We start from the raw sequence: 17,654 nt of genomic DNA on the forward strand, positions 1-17,654 counted from the left end.
CAATGGTGACAGTTCCATTAGCACTCAGAGTGTGCAAATAACTCACAAATGGCAGGTAGCTTCCTACTGTATTGATAAATGGGTTTTTAGGTTTTACAGACGCAGGAGGGGAGGTGCGTTCTACAACATCCTACATTTTAATGTGCAGGCTTTAATGACTGCTCAACTGGTTTTTCAGTCTCATTATTTCTTAGTTCGGAAACTGCTGTAAAGGGAAGTGATGGTTAGGAGCCCCTACGAGATATAATTAGTGTGTGATGTGATCACATATCGGAGCATTCCTGAAAACAAGAGCTAAGGAATCTAAGAACAGCATGCTCCACTAATTTGCTGAATTTATAACAACTATGAATGCACAATCATAGCACTCTATGTTAGGCTCTGTTCATGCAGCCTTTATGGTCCGGGTTTAACAGATGCGTCGGGATGTATATTTTAAAGGCATGTCTCCAGCAGATGCCATACAGTGGTCTCCAAAAAAGAAGTCGGACCGACCTCGATACGTGTAGACCAGCCAATGAATCCTTGGTTTTATGTTCATCATCCTTGATTTTGTCCTGTTTTGATCATTCCGCTTTGTTTTCTGGGATTAAGTGATAGGGTCCATTGTAGAAGGAAAACCTATATGTTGTATGAAATAGAGTAGCTTGCTATGCTGTTCCTTTTTTATACCGGTCAAAAGGAGGTAAAAAATTACACCCTTTTATCCTCCGATGAGTGAAGAACCATTATGGACATATTTTGGATACACGTTGGGAGCTTTCCTGGTGTACACGCCAAACATATGGCAAAATTCAATGCAATATCAAGTGCAGCTTTACACCGTAGAGTAAGCATGAGTAACGGTGGGATTTTGTCTAGTTCATGAAGGTAATTAAAGAATATGTACACCTTTTGTTAAAAAAAAAAAAAAAAAAAATTGACACTAATTTATTTTGTGGAGCAAATCATTTCTCCAATTGGTTCTATTTATCTTTCTTTTTTTCGTTTTTGTTCTACAGCCTGCTGTGTTTCCTATGCACAGCAGGCTGCTCTCAGTGAGTTTACAGAGAATCCGTCAGACGGATTTTCTGTAACTCCTCCTGTGCACACGGGAGCGCTCACTGTCTCCCTCTCCTCCCCCCCATCCCTTCAGGATGGCAGAGCGGCAGCGGGGCAGAGTGTTAGAGGACCGCTGTCTGGAAGGGGCTAACCTTCGGGCCACTGCTCTGCCCTGGCAGCGGCCTGATGCTTGAAGGGTTAATGCCCCCCCTTCCTTTATAGATGGGCGAGCTGTGGCGAAGCCCCCCCCACCCCAGGATGGCAGAGCTCACACAACACCCCTGCCCCCCCTTTTAAGATGGAGAGCGTGCAGCACCCCCGCATCCCCTTTCAAGATGGCAGAGCGTGCAGCACCCCTGCATCCCCTTTCAAGATGGCAGAGCTTGCAGCAGGCCCCCCCCTTTCAGGATGGCAGAGGGGCAGCTGACACTCTACTTTAACCCCTTCCTTGGTGCCGCTACTCTGCTGTGGCAGCAGCCCGATGCTTGAAGGGTAAACTGAGGGAGGGAGCTCCCTCCTCCATCAGGCCGCTTCGCTGTGGCAGCGTCCTGATGGTTACCATGGCAACCGGCGCCTTCACAGGCATTCGGCTTGCCGTGGTATATGTAAGCCTGATCAGGCTCCTGCTAAAGGAACCAAGTAGGTCTGGGTCCAAAAATGTAAAATAAAAATAAAAAATTACAAAAATAAAATAAAAAAATAAAGAAAAACTTCCTATATCCACACATAACACTAAACATGTTTGGTATCGCCGTGTCCGTAAGGGCCTGATCTATAAAAAAAAACAAAAAAAAAACTATGATGGAATTGCAATTTTGACGACCGCACTTCACAAAAAATGGTAAAAAAGTGATCAAAAAAGTCATATGTACCCAAAATTAGTACCAACCAAACCGTGACCTCATCCCGCAAAAAATTAGCCCCTACATAAGCCAATCGTCCGAAAAATGTAAAAAAATATGCTTTCAGAAAATGGAGACACAAAAACTTTTTTTCAAAACATGCTTTTATCGTATAAAATAAAGTTTAAAAAAATGCACATATTAGGTATTGTCATGTCCGTAACGACCTGCTCTATAAAAATAGCATGTGATCCAACCCATCTGGTGAATACCATTAAAAAAAAGTGCCAAAAAATCCATTTTTTATCACCTTACATCACAAAAAGTGTAATACCAAGCGATCAAAAAGTCATATGTGCCCCATAATGGTACTGATCAAACCATCATCTCATCCCACAAAAAATGAGACCCTACCTAAGACAATCGCCCAAAAAAAAAAAAAAAAAAGTCTTTCAGAAAACATGATTTTTTTTTCAAAAATTGTAAGTGTAAATCAAAAAAAAAAAAAAAAAGACATATTAGGTATTGCCGCATTGTTACGACCTGCTCTATAAAAATATCACGTTATCTATTCTGTCAGGTGAACATTGTAAAAAAAACGAATAAAAACTGTAATATATATATATATATATATATATATATATATATATACAGTATATACACACAATGCACAACTACCTCTAGCAAAAGATTTATATACTGCAGGAATAACCCTAATATATATATATATATATATATATATATATATATATATATAACAATGGCAGCACATCAGGCCAAATATAAATATGGAGGCGCAGGCTAAAGGATCCGGCAACAAATCCAGGACAATATGAGAATTAAAAAAAATGGCAGCACTCTCACAAAAAATGAGTGAAAAGAAAAACACTTTACTCACCCCTGCGGTCGCAAATAGAGATGAGCGAATTTGTGTTTCAAGTTTGGCGTACAAGGTTCAGGTTTGGGTTATCTAAGAATTCCGTTATGGATTCTGCTACCACGTCCGCATAATGGGTCCGCATCCGTTCCGCAATTTTGCTGAAGTGGTGTGGACCCATTAATTTCGAGCGGGGCCACAAAAGATGCGGATAACACACCATGTGCTGTCTGCATCTGCACTTACGTTCTGCGGCCCCGCAAAAAAATAGAACATGTCCTATTCTTGTCCGCAGCGACGAACAAGAATAGACCTTTCTATCATAGTGCCGGCCATGTGCGGTCCGTGTTTCGTGGATCCGCAATTTGCAGACTGCAATACAGTTGTGGACATGTGAATGGACCCTTATAGTCCGTAGTAGCGGAATCCATAAAGGAATTCTTAGATAATCTGAACCTTGTACACTGAACTTGAAACACAAGTTCACTCAACACTAGTCACAATGTTTTAGCTCATAGCTTGAAAAGAGACTCTGTGAATGAGCTGAAAACATTGCGACCACAGGGGTGAATAAAGTGTTTGAGAGTGCTGTCATTTATATATAATATATATATGTATGTCATTTATCAAACTGGTATAAAGTAGAACTGGCTTAGTTGCTCATAGCAACGAATCAGGTTCCTCCTTTCATTTTTCAAAGCTCCATTGGAAAATGAAAGGAGGAATCTGATTGCTTGCTATGGGCAACTAAGCCAGTTTTCCTTTGCGCCAGTTTTGATAAATCTCCCCCCCTTGTACTTCTATGTGTACATAGCATTGTGTGTCGTCACACTATACTAATCTGTGTGGGAGAATTGATCGATCACTGTGCGGACTGCACACAATACTGGGTTCAAAAGAGAGTGCATGTAGGAAGAGCTGTCAGTAATGAGATCTATATCCTGCTGGTTCTGACTGCTGGTTCCACAAATAATGGACTTTCTACAGAATGGAAAGTGAGAAATAAATCTGCTGATTACAGGCTGTAGCATACTGTAAGACTCACCATGTTGTGGATTGGAATGAAATCTTACTACCAAGTTACTTGCAAGTTCCAGCAGCCTATATGTAAGTGGCTGCTCACTGTGCTGTGTAGCAGGATGTGGGGGCGGGGCGGGGCTGTGCTGTGTAACAGGATGTGGGGGCGGGACAGCAGAGCTTGTGCTGGTGCATGTGAAATCAACAGGAACGCCCACAGAGCCTCACAGGAGATGACAGCAGTGAGCAAAACTCATATCAGAGCCTTTCTAAGTGCATGTGAAGCAAAGCTGATATCAGTAAACAAACAAGTGCAATTTTATTGTGTGCTGCATTACGGTAAGATATGGGGTTATTGGTTTTTAGTGCACAAAGGTGTCCATAGCCTTTAAAGAAGTTATTTCGGATTGAAAGTAATCTGTCAGCAGTTTCTACCACACTTATCTGCTGACAGCACTATGTAGGTTCTGAGAAGGACAAACAAACATGTTATAGAGCTTTTATAAGGGAATATGAACTTTTATTCTGCCAGGTTCTGCTCCTGCCTGTGCACTGGAAGTAGAGCGTCACTGTGAGGTACTCTTTGCATTGAGTTCTTGGCTGTAGTATCCAAAATGGAGACCACTGGAACTACAGCTGTCATTCAGAGCAGAGGGGAGGGGCTTCACAGTGAAGCTCCACCTCCAGTGCACTTAAATCTGGCAGGATAAAACTTAATGTTCATAATACTCGTGGTGATAATAGCCCCACGAAAGGTACGTCTGTCCTGCTCTCCCCGGCTCCTTCCTAGTGCTGTTAGCAATTTACCATTGACAAATAAATTTAAAGAAAAAGTCTCCGTACAAATCCATTTCAAGATGCCCAACTTAGCTATGGGTCCAGCTGCTGGAACCACCAACAGTAGCCGCTGATGGGTGATGGTATATCTGTATTACATGGCGACTGTAATATGCAGTAGTGTCACATTCACCAGAGCGGAAACCTTTTTCTCTAGGGCTAATAGATTAGGGCCCTGTCTATGGTGTCTAGATGCTCTAATAGTGCATATGGAGAAGGGTTATCTAATATACCTTTTCCTATATTACGAATGGTTTCCATTTTCATACACTTTTTATCATTTAAAGCTTGTATGTACAGAGAGAGAGATTTTCTAGCCCTTTACTTTATGGTGAAAAATGACATTCTCTCCTCTGGATTTATGATAGAGAAGCAAAGCACAACCCATGAGCGCATTATACATTATGAGTCAAAGCACGGCAAGAAAATGTGACATTGCGAACTGGAAGCCATGATTTATGATGTGTTGTGATGGCATTCATAAGGGCAGGTGTGCGATGTGGAGAATAAATTAGGCTTGGCCATCTGTATAGGAGAGATCACAGGCTTAGTCCCTCCCCAGGGTAGGATATAAGGCAGATAGGATGCACTTTTGTCTTTCTTGTGTCCCGTAAAACTTGGTTCCTCCTCTGTTTACTACTGCGGCGCTCCTCTGCAGTGCTTTATTATCACCGAGGTCTGAACTGACAGCTCCGCGCTTGGAGGTAGCCTCTGCCGCATATCCGTGTGCAACTGTTTTTCATTCATAAATTTGGAAGTGGTCCTGAGATATTTATTGTTACAAGATGCTATCAATACGCATTTGTTTTGTGTCACCATGTAGTCGCCAGAAGAATAGAAGTAGCTGGATGGCAAACATCCTCAATACTGGCAAGAGATAAAACACGGAGCACGGGCAGACAGAATGATCAGGGACTCAAAGGGCCAGATTTATCATTAGCTCAAGTCAGAATAATGGAGTGAAAAAGTCGCAAATTTTTACGCAATCGCTAAAACTGCGCAAAAATTTGCAACTTTTTTCTGCTCTGCACTATGCTCGCCAGTTTTCTGAAAGTGGGCGTGTTTTCCTATGTAAATGAATCTCTAGACAGATTTACTATTGTGACTATTTAAAAAGTCGCAAAACAATTCACAATTTCACTCCAGTGAGGACCATGCTTATTTTATGAGACTTTTTAATAGAACATGCGACTTTTTCGTAAAGACATGCGACTTTTGTAAAGCTGCTTACTGACGGATAAACTGCTACCGTCAAACCACATTTATTACAGTCTTAAAGGGCCGATCATAAATCTGACTTGGCTAAAACTGACTTTAGCCACATGTGAAAGTGGAGTGAGCTGTCAGAGTAAGGCTACTTTCACACTTGCGTTCAGAGCGGATCCGTCTGGTGTCTGCACAGATGGATCCGCTCCTATAATGCAAACGATGGTATCCGTTCAGAACGGATCCGTCTGCATTATAGTTCAGAAAAAATTCTAAGTGTGAAAGTAGCCTGAACGGATCCGTCCAGACTTTACATTGAAAGTCAATGGGGGACGGATCCTTTTGAAAATTGCACCATATTGTGTCAACTTCAAACGGATCCGTCCCCATTGACTTACATTGTAAGTCTGGACGGATCAGTTTGCCTCCGCACGGCCAGGCGGACAACCGAATGCTGCAAGCTGCGTTCGGATGTCCGCCTACTGAGCGGAACGGAGGCCAAGCGGAGCCATCCTGATGCATTCTGAGCGTTCGGGGCCGCTTGTGAGAGCCTTCAAACGGAACTCACAAGCGGAACCCCGAACGCTAGTGTGAAAGTAGCCTAATGATAAATCTGGCCCAAAGAGTCTACAAGAGCCAGACATACGAACTACAGGAACTCGTGCAGACATAGCAGATACTGGACAACAGTGGTCAAGACGTCTAGGTGGAAGAAAGCACCAGACACCGACAGACAAAGCAGGTCCAGATACAGAAACTTGGCAAGGCAGATCAGACGAGAACTAGAACTTGGAAATTAACTAGAACTTCAGAATCATTTGACAAACAGAATTAGAACGGAAATCAGACATGTGCGGAATAGACACAAAGTCATGGCAAACAGAACTTGGACAGAATTCAGACATGCACAGGCAAAGTCCATGGAACAGACAAAACAGAATCCAGACACTTGAGTAACCAGGCAGATAAAGCTCAAACACAGGACACAGACAGAATCTAAGCAGATTCAGGCAAAGTATGTTGCACAACCAGGGCAGGTCACAAAACTCAAGAAATATATAGCAGATTTTACAAACTTATTAGTCAAACAGGTACACACAGTGTCGGGGAGTTTAACCCTTGCAATACTGAACTGAGGGAGATACAAGCACAATGGCATAAGTAAAATGCCACTGGAAGAGTACATTCACATGATCGTATCAGTTTTGCGGTCCGCGGATCCTCAAAATAAGGATGCAGTCCGTGTGCATCCCACTGTTTTTGTGAGCCACATTAAAAAAATGGCCAAGAATAAGATATGTTCTATAATTTTTGCCTCGGCCACATGGATGCGGACAGCACGTGGATAGAGGAAACGGAAAGGAGTGGGTCTGCATGAGCTCAAAAAATGCGGATTGGATGCAGGCCAAAAATATGTTCGTGTGAATGCATCCTTCTAGTCATATTCACATACAGGTGGGTCAGACAGACATATTCGAGATTGTAAGTCCAGTGGAAACTAAAGAAAGTAGTCATCAATAGCTGTATTGAATGAAAATGCTTTAAGAAAGAAAATCTGTTATGGGCAATTCCACATTTGACAGATATTAGAATTTGGGTAATCCAAACATATTTAATGTCCCTTTAGGTTTCTTTATCCTAAAGACTTCAAGAACCTCCAATGAAAAAAAATCACTCTTTCCAGACTTCTCTACGGTGACATCCACTTTAGATGTAGAGAATGGCATTCCAGGCGGCCGGTGCTTAGAGGCTTACACTTGATGTGTGCAAGTTAAGCTCACTCCCACCTCTAAGAGTTCCCTTAATAATTGCTCTCACCAGAGGTAGACTTTTTTTTTCCATGGAGCAGACGCTATAACAAAAGCAGATGTTTTAAAATCTGTTGACAGTTTTGGAATTAGTATCATTCAGGATCCTCCTGTAATCGCTCCCCTCGGGCATCAGTAAGCCCTCTCGATGATCATAGCATGTTGCATGTTTTTGAACTTCAGGCAGAGAAGCTCGTGAAAACGTAATGTAATTGAGAGGAAAAAAGGTGCGTAACTTGACATCTTAAGAATACAGATTTGAAATGATAGGAGTAGTAATTGATGGGAATTTTACAAGCAACTCATAACAAATGAAGTTATAAAGACTAACAAGTAATGTGCTTTTTATGGTAAGTAACAGTTAAAACGATTGTCAGTCATTTTATACCGTAAGGATTTACAACAATACCACCTTAAGTCGTCTCACTTTTGCTCAATGGACTTGACTTGACTTGTTCTGTTACAGGCAGAGCTGGTTACCTGCTCTCGGCCTCATTCACACAAGTGAATTTGCCGCCTATTATTTTCTCCGTAGAGGTGAATTTTAGTCAATATGGCAGTATCCTTTATTCTTGTCTTTTATTGCTAAATGAGGTTAATTAAATTAATTTAAAAAAGATTAAAAATAAAAGAAGCGATAGTCACCTCATCGGTACCCTGCTGCTCCCGTTCCAACACTTACTGGCTCCCACTGATCTTTACTTCTGATGTTTATTTAGTTTCAACTTCCTGGTCTCGTTTCGAAACACAGGATATGTCAAGAAATACAGTAGTGACCCAGCTCAGTAAGTGATTGGCTGAGATGGGACTGGAAAACAGAAACCAGTGGAGACCTGATCAGCATCGGACCCATTCTGAGTCTATTTCCCAGTGGTACAACCCCCATAAAGAGTACCTGTTCCCTCTCCTCTGTTTTAGTAACTACTTGCATTCCCCATGTAATAACAATTCTGGAGCATTGATTCTTATGACTCTGTGTTTTGCTATTCCTTTGTTATGTCTACTAGAGGTTATGAATGAGTTGTCAGCAGCTTGCAGTAAAGGTACAGATGGGTTTTACCATTTGAGTGTGTGTCCCTGCACAGTCTGACACCAGCAGCACTGATTGGACAGAGTCAGACACACCCTCTACTGGTAACACCCAGCAGGACACTTACTGCAGACTGCTGGCAATTTATTTTTAAACTAGTAGGAATATTAAAGGAATGGAACAACATAAAAGCATAAGAATAGATGCTGCAGGATTGCTATTACATGGGAAATGCAAGTAGTTACTAAAACTGACATGTCAGGAGAGGTGACAGGTCCTCTTAAAAATACAGCATCAGTAGATTGAGTGAAAAACTATGCAGCTTCTTATCTTACCCCTCTTTACTATGGATCAGGGAGAGAACATGGCTAAAAGTTACAGATAAAACACCAACGAGATGAAGCTTACAGGAAATGTCCACTCGGACCATATACTCTGCTAGGTAATATGGATGTCATGAAGGGGTCCTTCACAATCCATGCCCATATACACTGTTGGAGCATGTAGACCTCAGGACCCCCCTTGTGCAGGCATGTGTATGTTCACTTTGACCTGCATCCTACACTATCATTGCACACCCAGGACAAATGATTAGTACTTTCTAGTAGGTTATTTAGGAATCAACCAAAAAGAATTGTGCCTAGCAGCCAGCAATTGGCTCCAAATCTGCATCCAATGAGCTTTTCTTCTGCTGGACCTTTGGTGACCAGAACTAAGTCCATAAGAGGACATTTGGTGGACTCGTTCTACCCTGTTTGTAGGTGGCATGTAATATTGTGGCAGTAAATTCACATTGCCAGTTACCAGTGTGGACTGATCATTGCTTGCATTTAATTTGCTTTTTCAGTGTTTGCGAGTTCTGACCCAGTTCCCGGATTCCAGGAGGACACGCTGCAGTTAGCATTCATTGACCTCAGACAAGTAAGACTTCTTTTTTTTATTTATGCATATTTCTTATGTCTGTATTGGACATTTGTCTGTCTGTAACCGTAAATTGTACATGGCATTAAAAATAATCCAGAGTAAAGAGAAGATCCATCTCCAGAAATCGGACCTACTCTACATTGTGTTTGTGTGTGTGAGTATATACATATACACCTAATAATTGGAGGGACACATAGTTTTCAAACACTTTTTACATGTCATAGTGACTCAGACGGAGTCTGGGTGCTGAGGCAGCAACCAATCACTAAAATGAAGGATGGAACTGAGCACGTGTGTCCATCTTAGCAAGGTGGACAGAAAAATAAGAAACATTGCTGGCCCCATACAGATACATTTTATTGAATAACTCACTGGCTATTCAAAATTTCTAATTACATGCAATTTCAAAAGTATTCAGATCCAGGTGCTGGTATGAAATCTACGGAATATTTTTTGAGGGACAACCCCTTTAAGAGACACCTACATGTGTGCTGCCAGTTATATCAAATGTGACTTACCTGAATGGGGTAGACGTGTCCTGCATAGGCACCATCATTACAGCAGTATACAGTTAATGGGGGAGTTTCTGCAGCCTCATCTAAATATAAGTGAGTGCATTAGTTGTATTATATGTATAAAAGTGGTTGTAAAAGCTGCTGTCGGCAGTTCAGCAATATGAAAGCTGTCGGCTCGTGTGCCTTTTCTTAATGTAGCCTTCTGAGTAATGAGGTAATAGCGGGCTGCTTATTGTTGTGGTAGGGGATGCAGTTTTGGAAGCCAAAACCAGGAGTCAATTGAAAAAAAAAACAAAAAAAAAAAGCTGTTGTATTTGTCTTTTATACTTTCTCTCCTTTTATGATCCACTCCTGATTTTGGCTTCCAAGACTGCATCAGGAAACCTGACCTAAAGGAGTTTCCACAGCTGTTGTACAGGCAACTGGTTTGCTGCATGTAGCTCAGCTGCTGAGTGCTGCTTCAGATACTGCTAGGATTTCCCATCCGTGCGAGGCAGGCAGAGCTGCTGTATTCAGTGACTGAAGATAGAGCTGTAAGGCTAGCTTTACACTGTCGGCAGGTTGTTCTCTGCCAGAGCTCTCTGAATCGAGCATTGCCAGACGGTACTGGTATGCCTGCCAGTCCCATTGACTAATAATGGGGTCCGGTGGATATCCAGCCGCTACCCAGCTAATTCAAGTAAACTTGGTCCCATGTCCATATGGCCCACATTGCTTAGGGCAACTAAGCCAGTTCTACTTTACAGCATTTTAATAAATCTTCCCCAATGAGTGTTCCTGCACTTTTGGGAGAATTTAGAATTGTGTGTAATCATGTAATTTTTACCAGAATTCCGGTGACTTTTTCTTAATAAAGCTCCCTAATGTGCTTATAAGTTCATAAGAGACCTATGGGAAACCTGATGTACAAAGATGTTGGCCGATCCACAAGTGGTTAATTTCCTGGAGTGTTTTTTGTTGTTGTGTTCCCACATTTATGTTATTTATGAAATAATATGAAATGAATATGACCATATTTCATGTATGGGGTCCAATCTAGTAAACAAACTGTATAAGAAATACCCCGATATGTGAGGTATTGATTGATGATACCGGTAGAACTCCTTAGTTAATATAACCGTTACCAGCGATCTTTTTTTAGGGAAGGAAATTGACACCTTAACTCAAAAAACAACAGGGCTTTGCAAACACTTAGGTTACATCATTAATAGCCTCCTGGGCTTTACCTGGTCTGGTGTCAGGGTTAGTGAAATTATTTTTCTCCCCTGAGCCTTGTAGTCCGAAATGAGAAACTCTACTTAGAGGAAAACCTAGCGAAACTATTCTCTGTACCCTTACTGCAGACTGCTAGCAATTCATTCATAACTTCTAGTAGGAATAATAAAGGAATGGCACAACATAGAGACATAAGAACAGATGCTCCAGAATTGTTACTACATGCAGAATGCATGAAGCTATTAAAACAGGCATGTCAGGAGAGGGGAAAGGTCCTCTTTAAAGGGAACCTGTCATCAACTTTATGCTGACCTTGATGAGGGCAGCATAAAATAGTGACAGAAATGCTGATCTCAGCGGTGTGTCACTCATGAGCTAAAAGTATGTGGTTGCTCAGAACTAGCATCATAAACATTGCAGCCCAGGCCCTGAAAAGAGTCAAATCTACTTCAGAAGAGTCCTGGTTATTCATCTGCTGATAATTGGCAGTTTGCTTCCAGAGAAAAAGGGAGAAAACTAGGTAGAAGACTGTCAGTCATCAGCAGGTGGGCAGGCATTTATGAATAACCAGGACTCTTCTCAGGTGGCTGTGACTCTTTTCCAGGCCCAGTCTGCAAGGATTGTGATGTTGGTTCTCAGCAACCACTTACTTTTAACTTATAAATGACAGAGCGCTGAAATCAACTCACTTGTCTCTACATTATACTGCCAGCATATGGTCAGCATAAAATTGATGACAGGTTCCCTTTAAATAGTTTTCCAGTCCAAATCAAATAAAGCTCCAAAAGTGAAGCTGTAAAACAGATAATCATTCCTCACCCCAGCTTACACGCTAAAGTCCTCCGTCAACCATTCCCACTCTGACACTGTCCCTTCTCCCTGGCTGCCCCCAGGTCCACTGTCTGAATAATGCATGCCACGTGACTACCTCACTACCTACAGACATCATAATCTATTGTATCTGCCACGGACGGACTGGCCTTAGACCCTACAGGGAAATTTCCCTGTGGGCTGATGCCCTCCTCATTGCTGCCGGATAGATACGTAACGATCTGATGCCCTCAGCATTAATTAATGCTAGGAGCATCAGGTACTTATCTACAGGTACTGAATTCAACTGTATCACCATCCTCAGGACAGTGATACAATTGAATATTGGCATATACTGTGGTATATGGTTCTGCTGGGGCAGTATTTTGTGCTGCACTATGGTATTGATGGCCCAGTCTTGGTCTCTTGTCCCTGCCTACTTGTGTTGCCTCGTCTTCTGTCAATCTGGATCCACCTACATGGGGCCCTTTTAGGTTTTTTTTCCAGGGCCACTTTAAGTTCCCAGTCCGCCCCTGGTATCTGTGCATGCACTGAAGGAAGTGAATGGGACAAAAAAGCTGTAGATACACTGCACCGCCATGACAATGTCGATGGTTTTCAGGAGAACATTGAAGAGGACCTAGGCTGTCACAGTAGAGATGAAGCTCCTTCAAACGGCTCATCAGCGGAGATGTCCGGAATCGGACTCCCACCAATCATGATGATCTAGGATAGGTCATCAGTTTTGGAAAACTGGAGAATCCCTTTAACTGTGTGTGGTGTCGGGATGATACATGCATTGAGTGGTTAGGTGTGTCATGAAGAAAGTTCTTACTGAAGGATAGAAAGCATCTTGAAAACCATAAGGAATTAGTATAAAAATGATACTGGAAAATTCTGAAACGTTTCATTGTATCATCAATAACTTTATAGGCTGAGGCAGGAATCTTCTATTACCTGCTACCTGAACACCCTCAATGCACCGCTCTGTGCCACCAGGAAACCAGCTGCCTTCAGAATTTCAGCCAACTGTGGAATGTTCCCAGAGTTCCACCCTATGGAAATGTCTGTGCGCCATAGAAATGTGGAATGTCGTGTTGTTGTGGAGGTCCCATTGATAAGATCTCCATACCATCATGCCGTTTCACCACACGGCTGCCCTCTGTTTGTTTTCGCATGATGCACTCCCAGTAATACTCTGAATGACAGCTTTTTCTTCAAGTGTTTGTTGGAAAGTAACTGAGCCTCTTCCTTTCGTGAAATTCTTGGAAAGGTCAAGCTTCTGTTTTTTCGGCTAAAATGTGATACTCCTGCATGGTTCTAGCATATGAAAGATAAGGAAGTCGGCCCAGTAGCTGAGGGTCTACCTGCCCACCCGGACAGCGCCCCCAGGTCAAGCCCCTGATGTGTCCTGCTTTGCTCAGAGGAGTTGATGACAGGTAGAGTCTGATACCCATGAGCGTCTGAGCATCCAGGCTGCAGAGCAGGAGGTTTGGGACTTTAGCAGACACCACAGCTCCACGTCAGATCAGCAGGATTGCCCTTCATTTTCTAAAGAATACTTGACCTGTAAATGAAACAGTTTGATCTCCCTGCCAATCACCAGCTAGTTAATGGAAGCCAGTTATCTCAACAATCTGCCTTACGTCATTACTGGTCACATAGTCTGAAGGCAATGGTCTATAAGTTATTTTTTTAATTTTTTTTTTTTGGAAATTTTTATTTCATCTAAAGGATTCCTGAGTCCCATTGCTATACAAGCCCCCCATTATATTGAATTATTTATCATAAAGGTAGAAGTCACCTTTATGACCAATTTCTTTCTGCTTGTCTTGGACAATTAATTGAATGATCCAAAATGAAAATCGGACATCATACAGTACATGACAATACCTTTCTAACAAATCTATAACCAGCCCCGTACCTCACATGGATCCAGAGATCTTTCCAGTCATTGCTCCAATTGCTCTGCTAGTTTTAGTTCAAGTTGGCAGCTCAGTAGTTGTGTCCTTTTTCCAGGGCCGTATCCTTTATGCATCAACTCTCTCCCTGTAACTGTCACAACTTCTAACAGTAGATATGGCAGGTGGTGGGTGAAGAATGGAACTGAGCATGTGTGACCACCTTAACCAGGTACACAGAGGAATAAGGAAAAGAGCAAATAGCGGGTGGCTCTATACTGATATGTTTTATTGGATAACTCAGTGAATTACATGCAGTTCCAAAAGTATTCAGATCCAAATGCTGGTTTGAAAAATATAGAATGTTTTAAGATGTATATGAGATAGATAAATAGATATGAGATAGATAGATAAATTAATGGATAAAAATAGATATAAGATAGATACATACATACATGATAGATACATGATAGATAGATACATTATAGATAGATACATAATAGATACATGATAGAATAAATAAAAAACTAGAACTCACATTACTTCCAGGAAATACTTGGTACCGTAACCTTCTGACCTCTATGTAATGTCATGTCACCTTTGATTTTCAATATATTTAATTACACCTCTTTTTTATGTTGCTTCCCCAAATAAATCACCTGAAAAAATTCCTTCTCATGAACTCCTCTAAGAAGCTGAAGGAGGAAATAGTTTTTTTTTTTTTCTTTCTTATTTATCAGAGCACGGAATATCTGAAAGTGGTTTCTTTTGTCCTAAACTCTACATTTGGAAATAATCCCCTCTATTTCAAGCTTCCAGCTGCTGGATTCGGAAAAAGAGTATTTGTTCTGGGGAGCCTTTCACATCTTCTGGTGTTAAGGTCAATGTAGAAACCTTAACACATTTGAGAAGTTGTAATTGATCTCAGGAGATGGCTTGAGCTCCAAGGAATGTTTTCTGGTCACTGCTCCACTTGGATTCTCTTCCCAATTAGTGCTTGTTCTTCACACCTTCTTGAAGAAACCAAGAAATTGTAGTAGCCTACAGACGTTTTCATCCCTGTTCCTGGTCTAACATAAAAGGTGTGATTCTGCTCCACAAGTTTACTTTAAAAGTTCAAAAGAACCTTAAAAACCGGATAACATCTGCTGCTCCCACACTTACTGATACCTTCCAGTGTGCAGATATTGGCAGCAACTTGCAGTTTTTTAACCTGTTCCTCATGTATCTCCACCATAACTGATAATGACGACGATGTCCATTGCGTCATCTGATCTAAGAACATGAATGCCATGTGTCAGACATGGAAGGAAGCCATGGATGGGTTCTGGGGGATATCTGTGGCTTGCACAGAAGAGATCTTATGCAGCTGGAATGTGGAGGCATCTGTGGCTGATCCTCTGGGGTACATCTGTGGAGGGTACTCTGTAGGATATCTGTTACAGGCACAATAGGAAGTATCAGTGGCTGGAATGTGGAGAATCTATGCCTGAAATGAAAGGATGTGTGACAGGTACTATAAAATGCATCTGTTGCTGGCACTCTGCAGCAGGCATTCTGGGGGTAACTGTAGCAGTCACTCTTGCAGACTTCAGTGGCATGCACTCTGGGGGACAACTATTGCAGGTACAATAGGAACCATCTGTGGTTAGAAATTGAGGGCATCTGTCCATGATATCAGAGCATCCATGGCTGGTACTATAAATCATATCGGCAGCTGACACCGGTGACATTATTGGCATCTGTAGCAGGTACTCTGGGGGCATTGTTGCAGACACCTGTGGCAGGCACTCTTGAGGGCATGCTCCCAAGGGGAACTGACTCAGAGGAACCTCATTGACTTGTATTAGTAACATTAGCGCTAATTAAAAGGCAGCACAGATAAAAGCCAGGCAACGCACCCTGCTTGATGCAATGATCCAGAATTTACTGTGCCCATTCATTCTTTACTTTCCTTTATTCCTGGGGGTGTGTTGTAATGCTTTTCCAATGTCATACTTTGGAAGGTATGCTAGTCGAGTCTTGTTCCACCTGATCCATCAAATGTTTGATTTAACTACTTAACTCCAGTATTTACTATTTCAGTAGTCTTCAACCGGGATTTTAAACTCAGCCTATTGTTAGATACTTGCCATGGGTTCAGGCAAGATTAGAGAGGTGCTAAAAAAGACAAATACAGACATAGACAAGAACTTAGCAACAACAATATAAGTACAGGGAGGGATGAAAATCTGGTGAAATCTTGCTCACCTATTTTGGTTGCATGCCGGATACAACAACCAGTCGTGCATGTAATACAGTCACTCAGGGTGCAGCCGCCTTCACTGGTTCGTCTGTGTATGCCAGTGGTCCCTAATTATAGAAGATCGGCAGAAAACCCAGTATTGGAAGATGAAATAAATTTACATAGCACCAGTCTTTCATTTTCCTCTGCCTATCTATCATGGGTGCAGGGAAACCAGGCAATAAATCTTATTTTATTTATTTATTTATTTCATGCACTTATATAGCGCTGACATCGCTTCACAGACATTGGCATCCCGATGTCCACCAATGGGGCTCACAATCTAAGTTCCCTATCACTATGTCTTTGGAGTGTGGGAGGAAACCCACACAAACACGGGGAGAACTTACAAACTCCATGCCGATGTTGTCCTCAGTCAGATTGGAACCTAGCACCCCAGAGCTACAAGGCTGCTAAAATATGAAGTTCTAGAATGTGTTACTCTCCCCTATACAAAGCTTCTTAGTTTAGAATGGGGGTAAGTGTTCCCCGGGTGTGACAACATCTTTCAGGAGTTTCCAGAGGTAATCACAGATTTTGAAGTGTCCACACATAACACCCAAGAGAACATGTACTAATTATCTACAGAACCTTTAAGTTAGACTTTTGGCTACAAATGCTAAAATAATTATTGAACATTGGCCCATTATGTGTGGCCACAAAACAGCCATAATTAGTAATCATTTTCAAAGACTTACTGCCGCACACTAAAAAAAGAGCTCAACGTTACAGTTGACACACCAAAATGCCAGATATTGCATATACCTACTTGTGATGGTTACCTGACCGAAATCTACTTGTGGCATCACAGCAGTTACCTAACCACCATCAACCTTTTGATGTCACAACAGCTATCTGACTGAAACCCACTCGTGATGTCACAGCAGTGTCCCTGGTTGGGAAACCGACTTATGAGGTCACAGCTTTTTGTTATGGCAGTGTACCTGACTTAAACCCACTTGTGATGTCATAGCAGCGTACTTACTTATGATGTCACAGAAGTGTACTTGACTGAACCCCAGAAATGTATTTGAGTGAACTCCACTTGTGATGTCACAGCAGTGTACCTGACTGAAATCCACTTGTGATGTCACAGCAGTGTACCTGACTGAAATCCACTTGTGATGTCACAGCAGTGTACCTGACTGAAATCCACTTGTGATGTCACAGCAGTGTACCTGACTGAACTCCACTTGTGATGTCACAGCAGTGTACCTGACTGAACTCCACTTGTGATGTCACAGCAGTGTACCTGACTGAAATCCACTTGTGATGTCACAGCAGTGTACCTGACTGAAATCCACTTGTGATGTCACAGCAGTGTACCTGACTGAAATCCACTTGTGA

At 41.9% G+C, this 17,654-nt stretch overlaps 1 protein-coding gene across 2 annotated transcripts in view; it reads left to right on the top strand.

The window, feature by feature from the left end:
• The window catches only part of EXOC6 (exocyst complex component 6), a 231,443-nt gene that overhangs the window by 169,572 nt on the left and 44,217 nt on the right, over positions 1 to 17,654 (top strand). For both annotated transcript variants that reach the window (XM_040436335.1, XM_040436336.1), the window contains exon 20: positions 9,506 to 9,579. In XM_040436335.1, the coding sequence (XP_040292269.1) occupies positions 9,506 to 9,579 (74 nt within the window). The remainder of the gene's footprint in view (positions 1 to 9,505; positions 9,580 to 17,654) is intronic.

This window comes from Bufo bufo, chromosome 6 (genome assembly GCF_905171765.1).
Source record: "Bufo bufo chromosome 6, aBufBuf1.1, whole genome shotgun sequence".
NCBI lineage: Eukaryota > Metazoa > Chordata > Amphibia > Anura > Bufonidae > Bufo > Bufo bufo.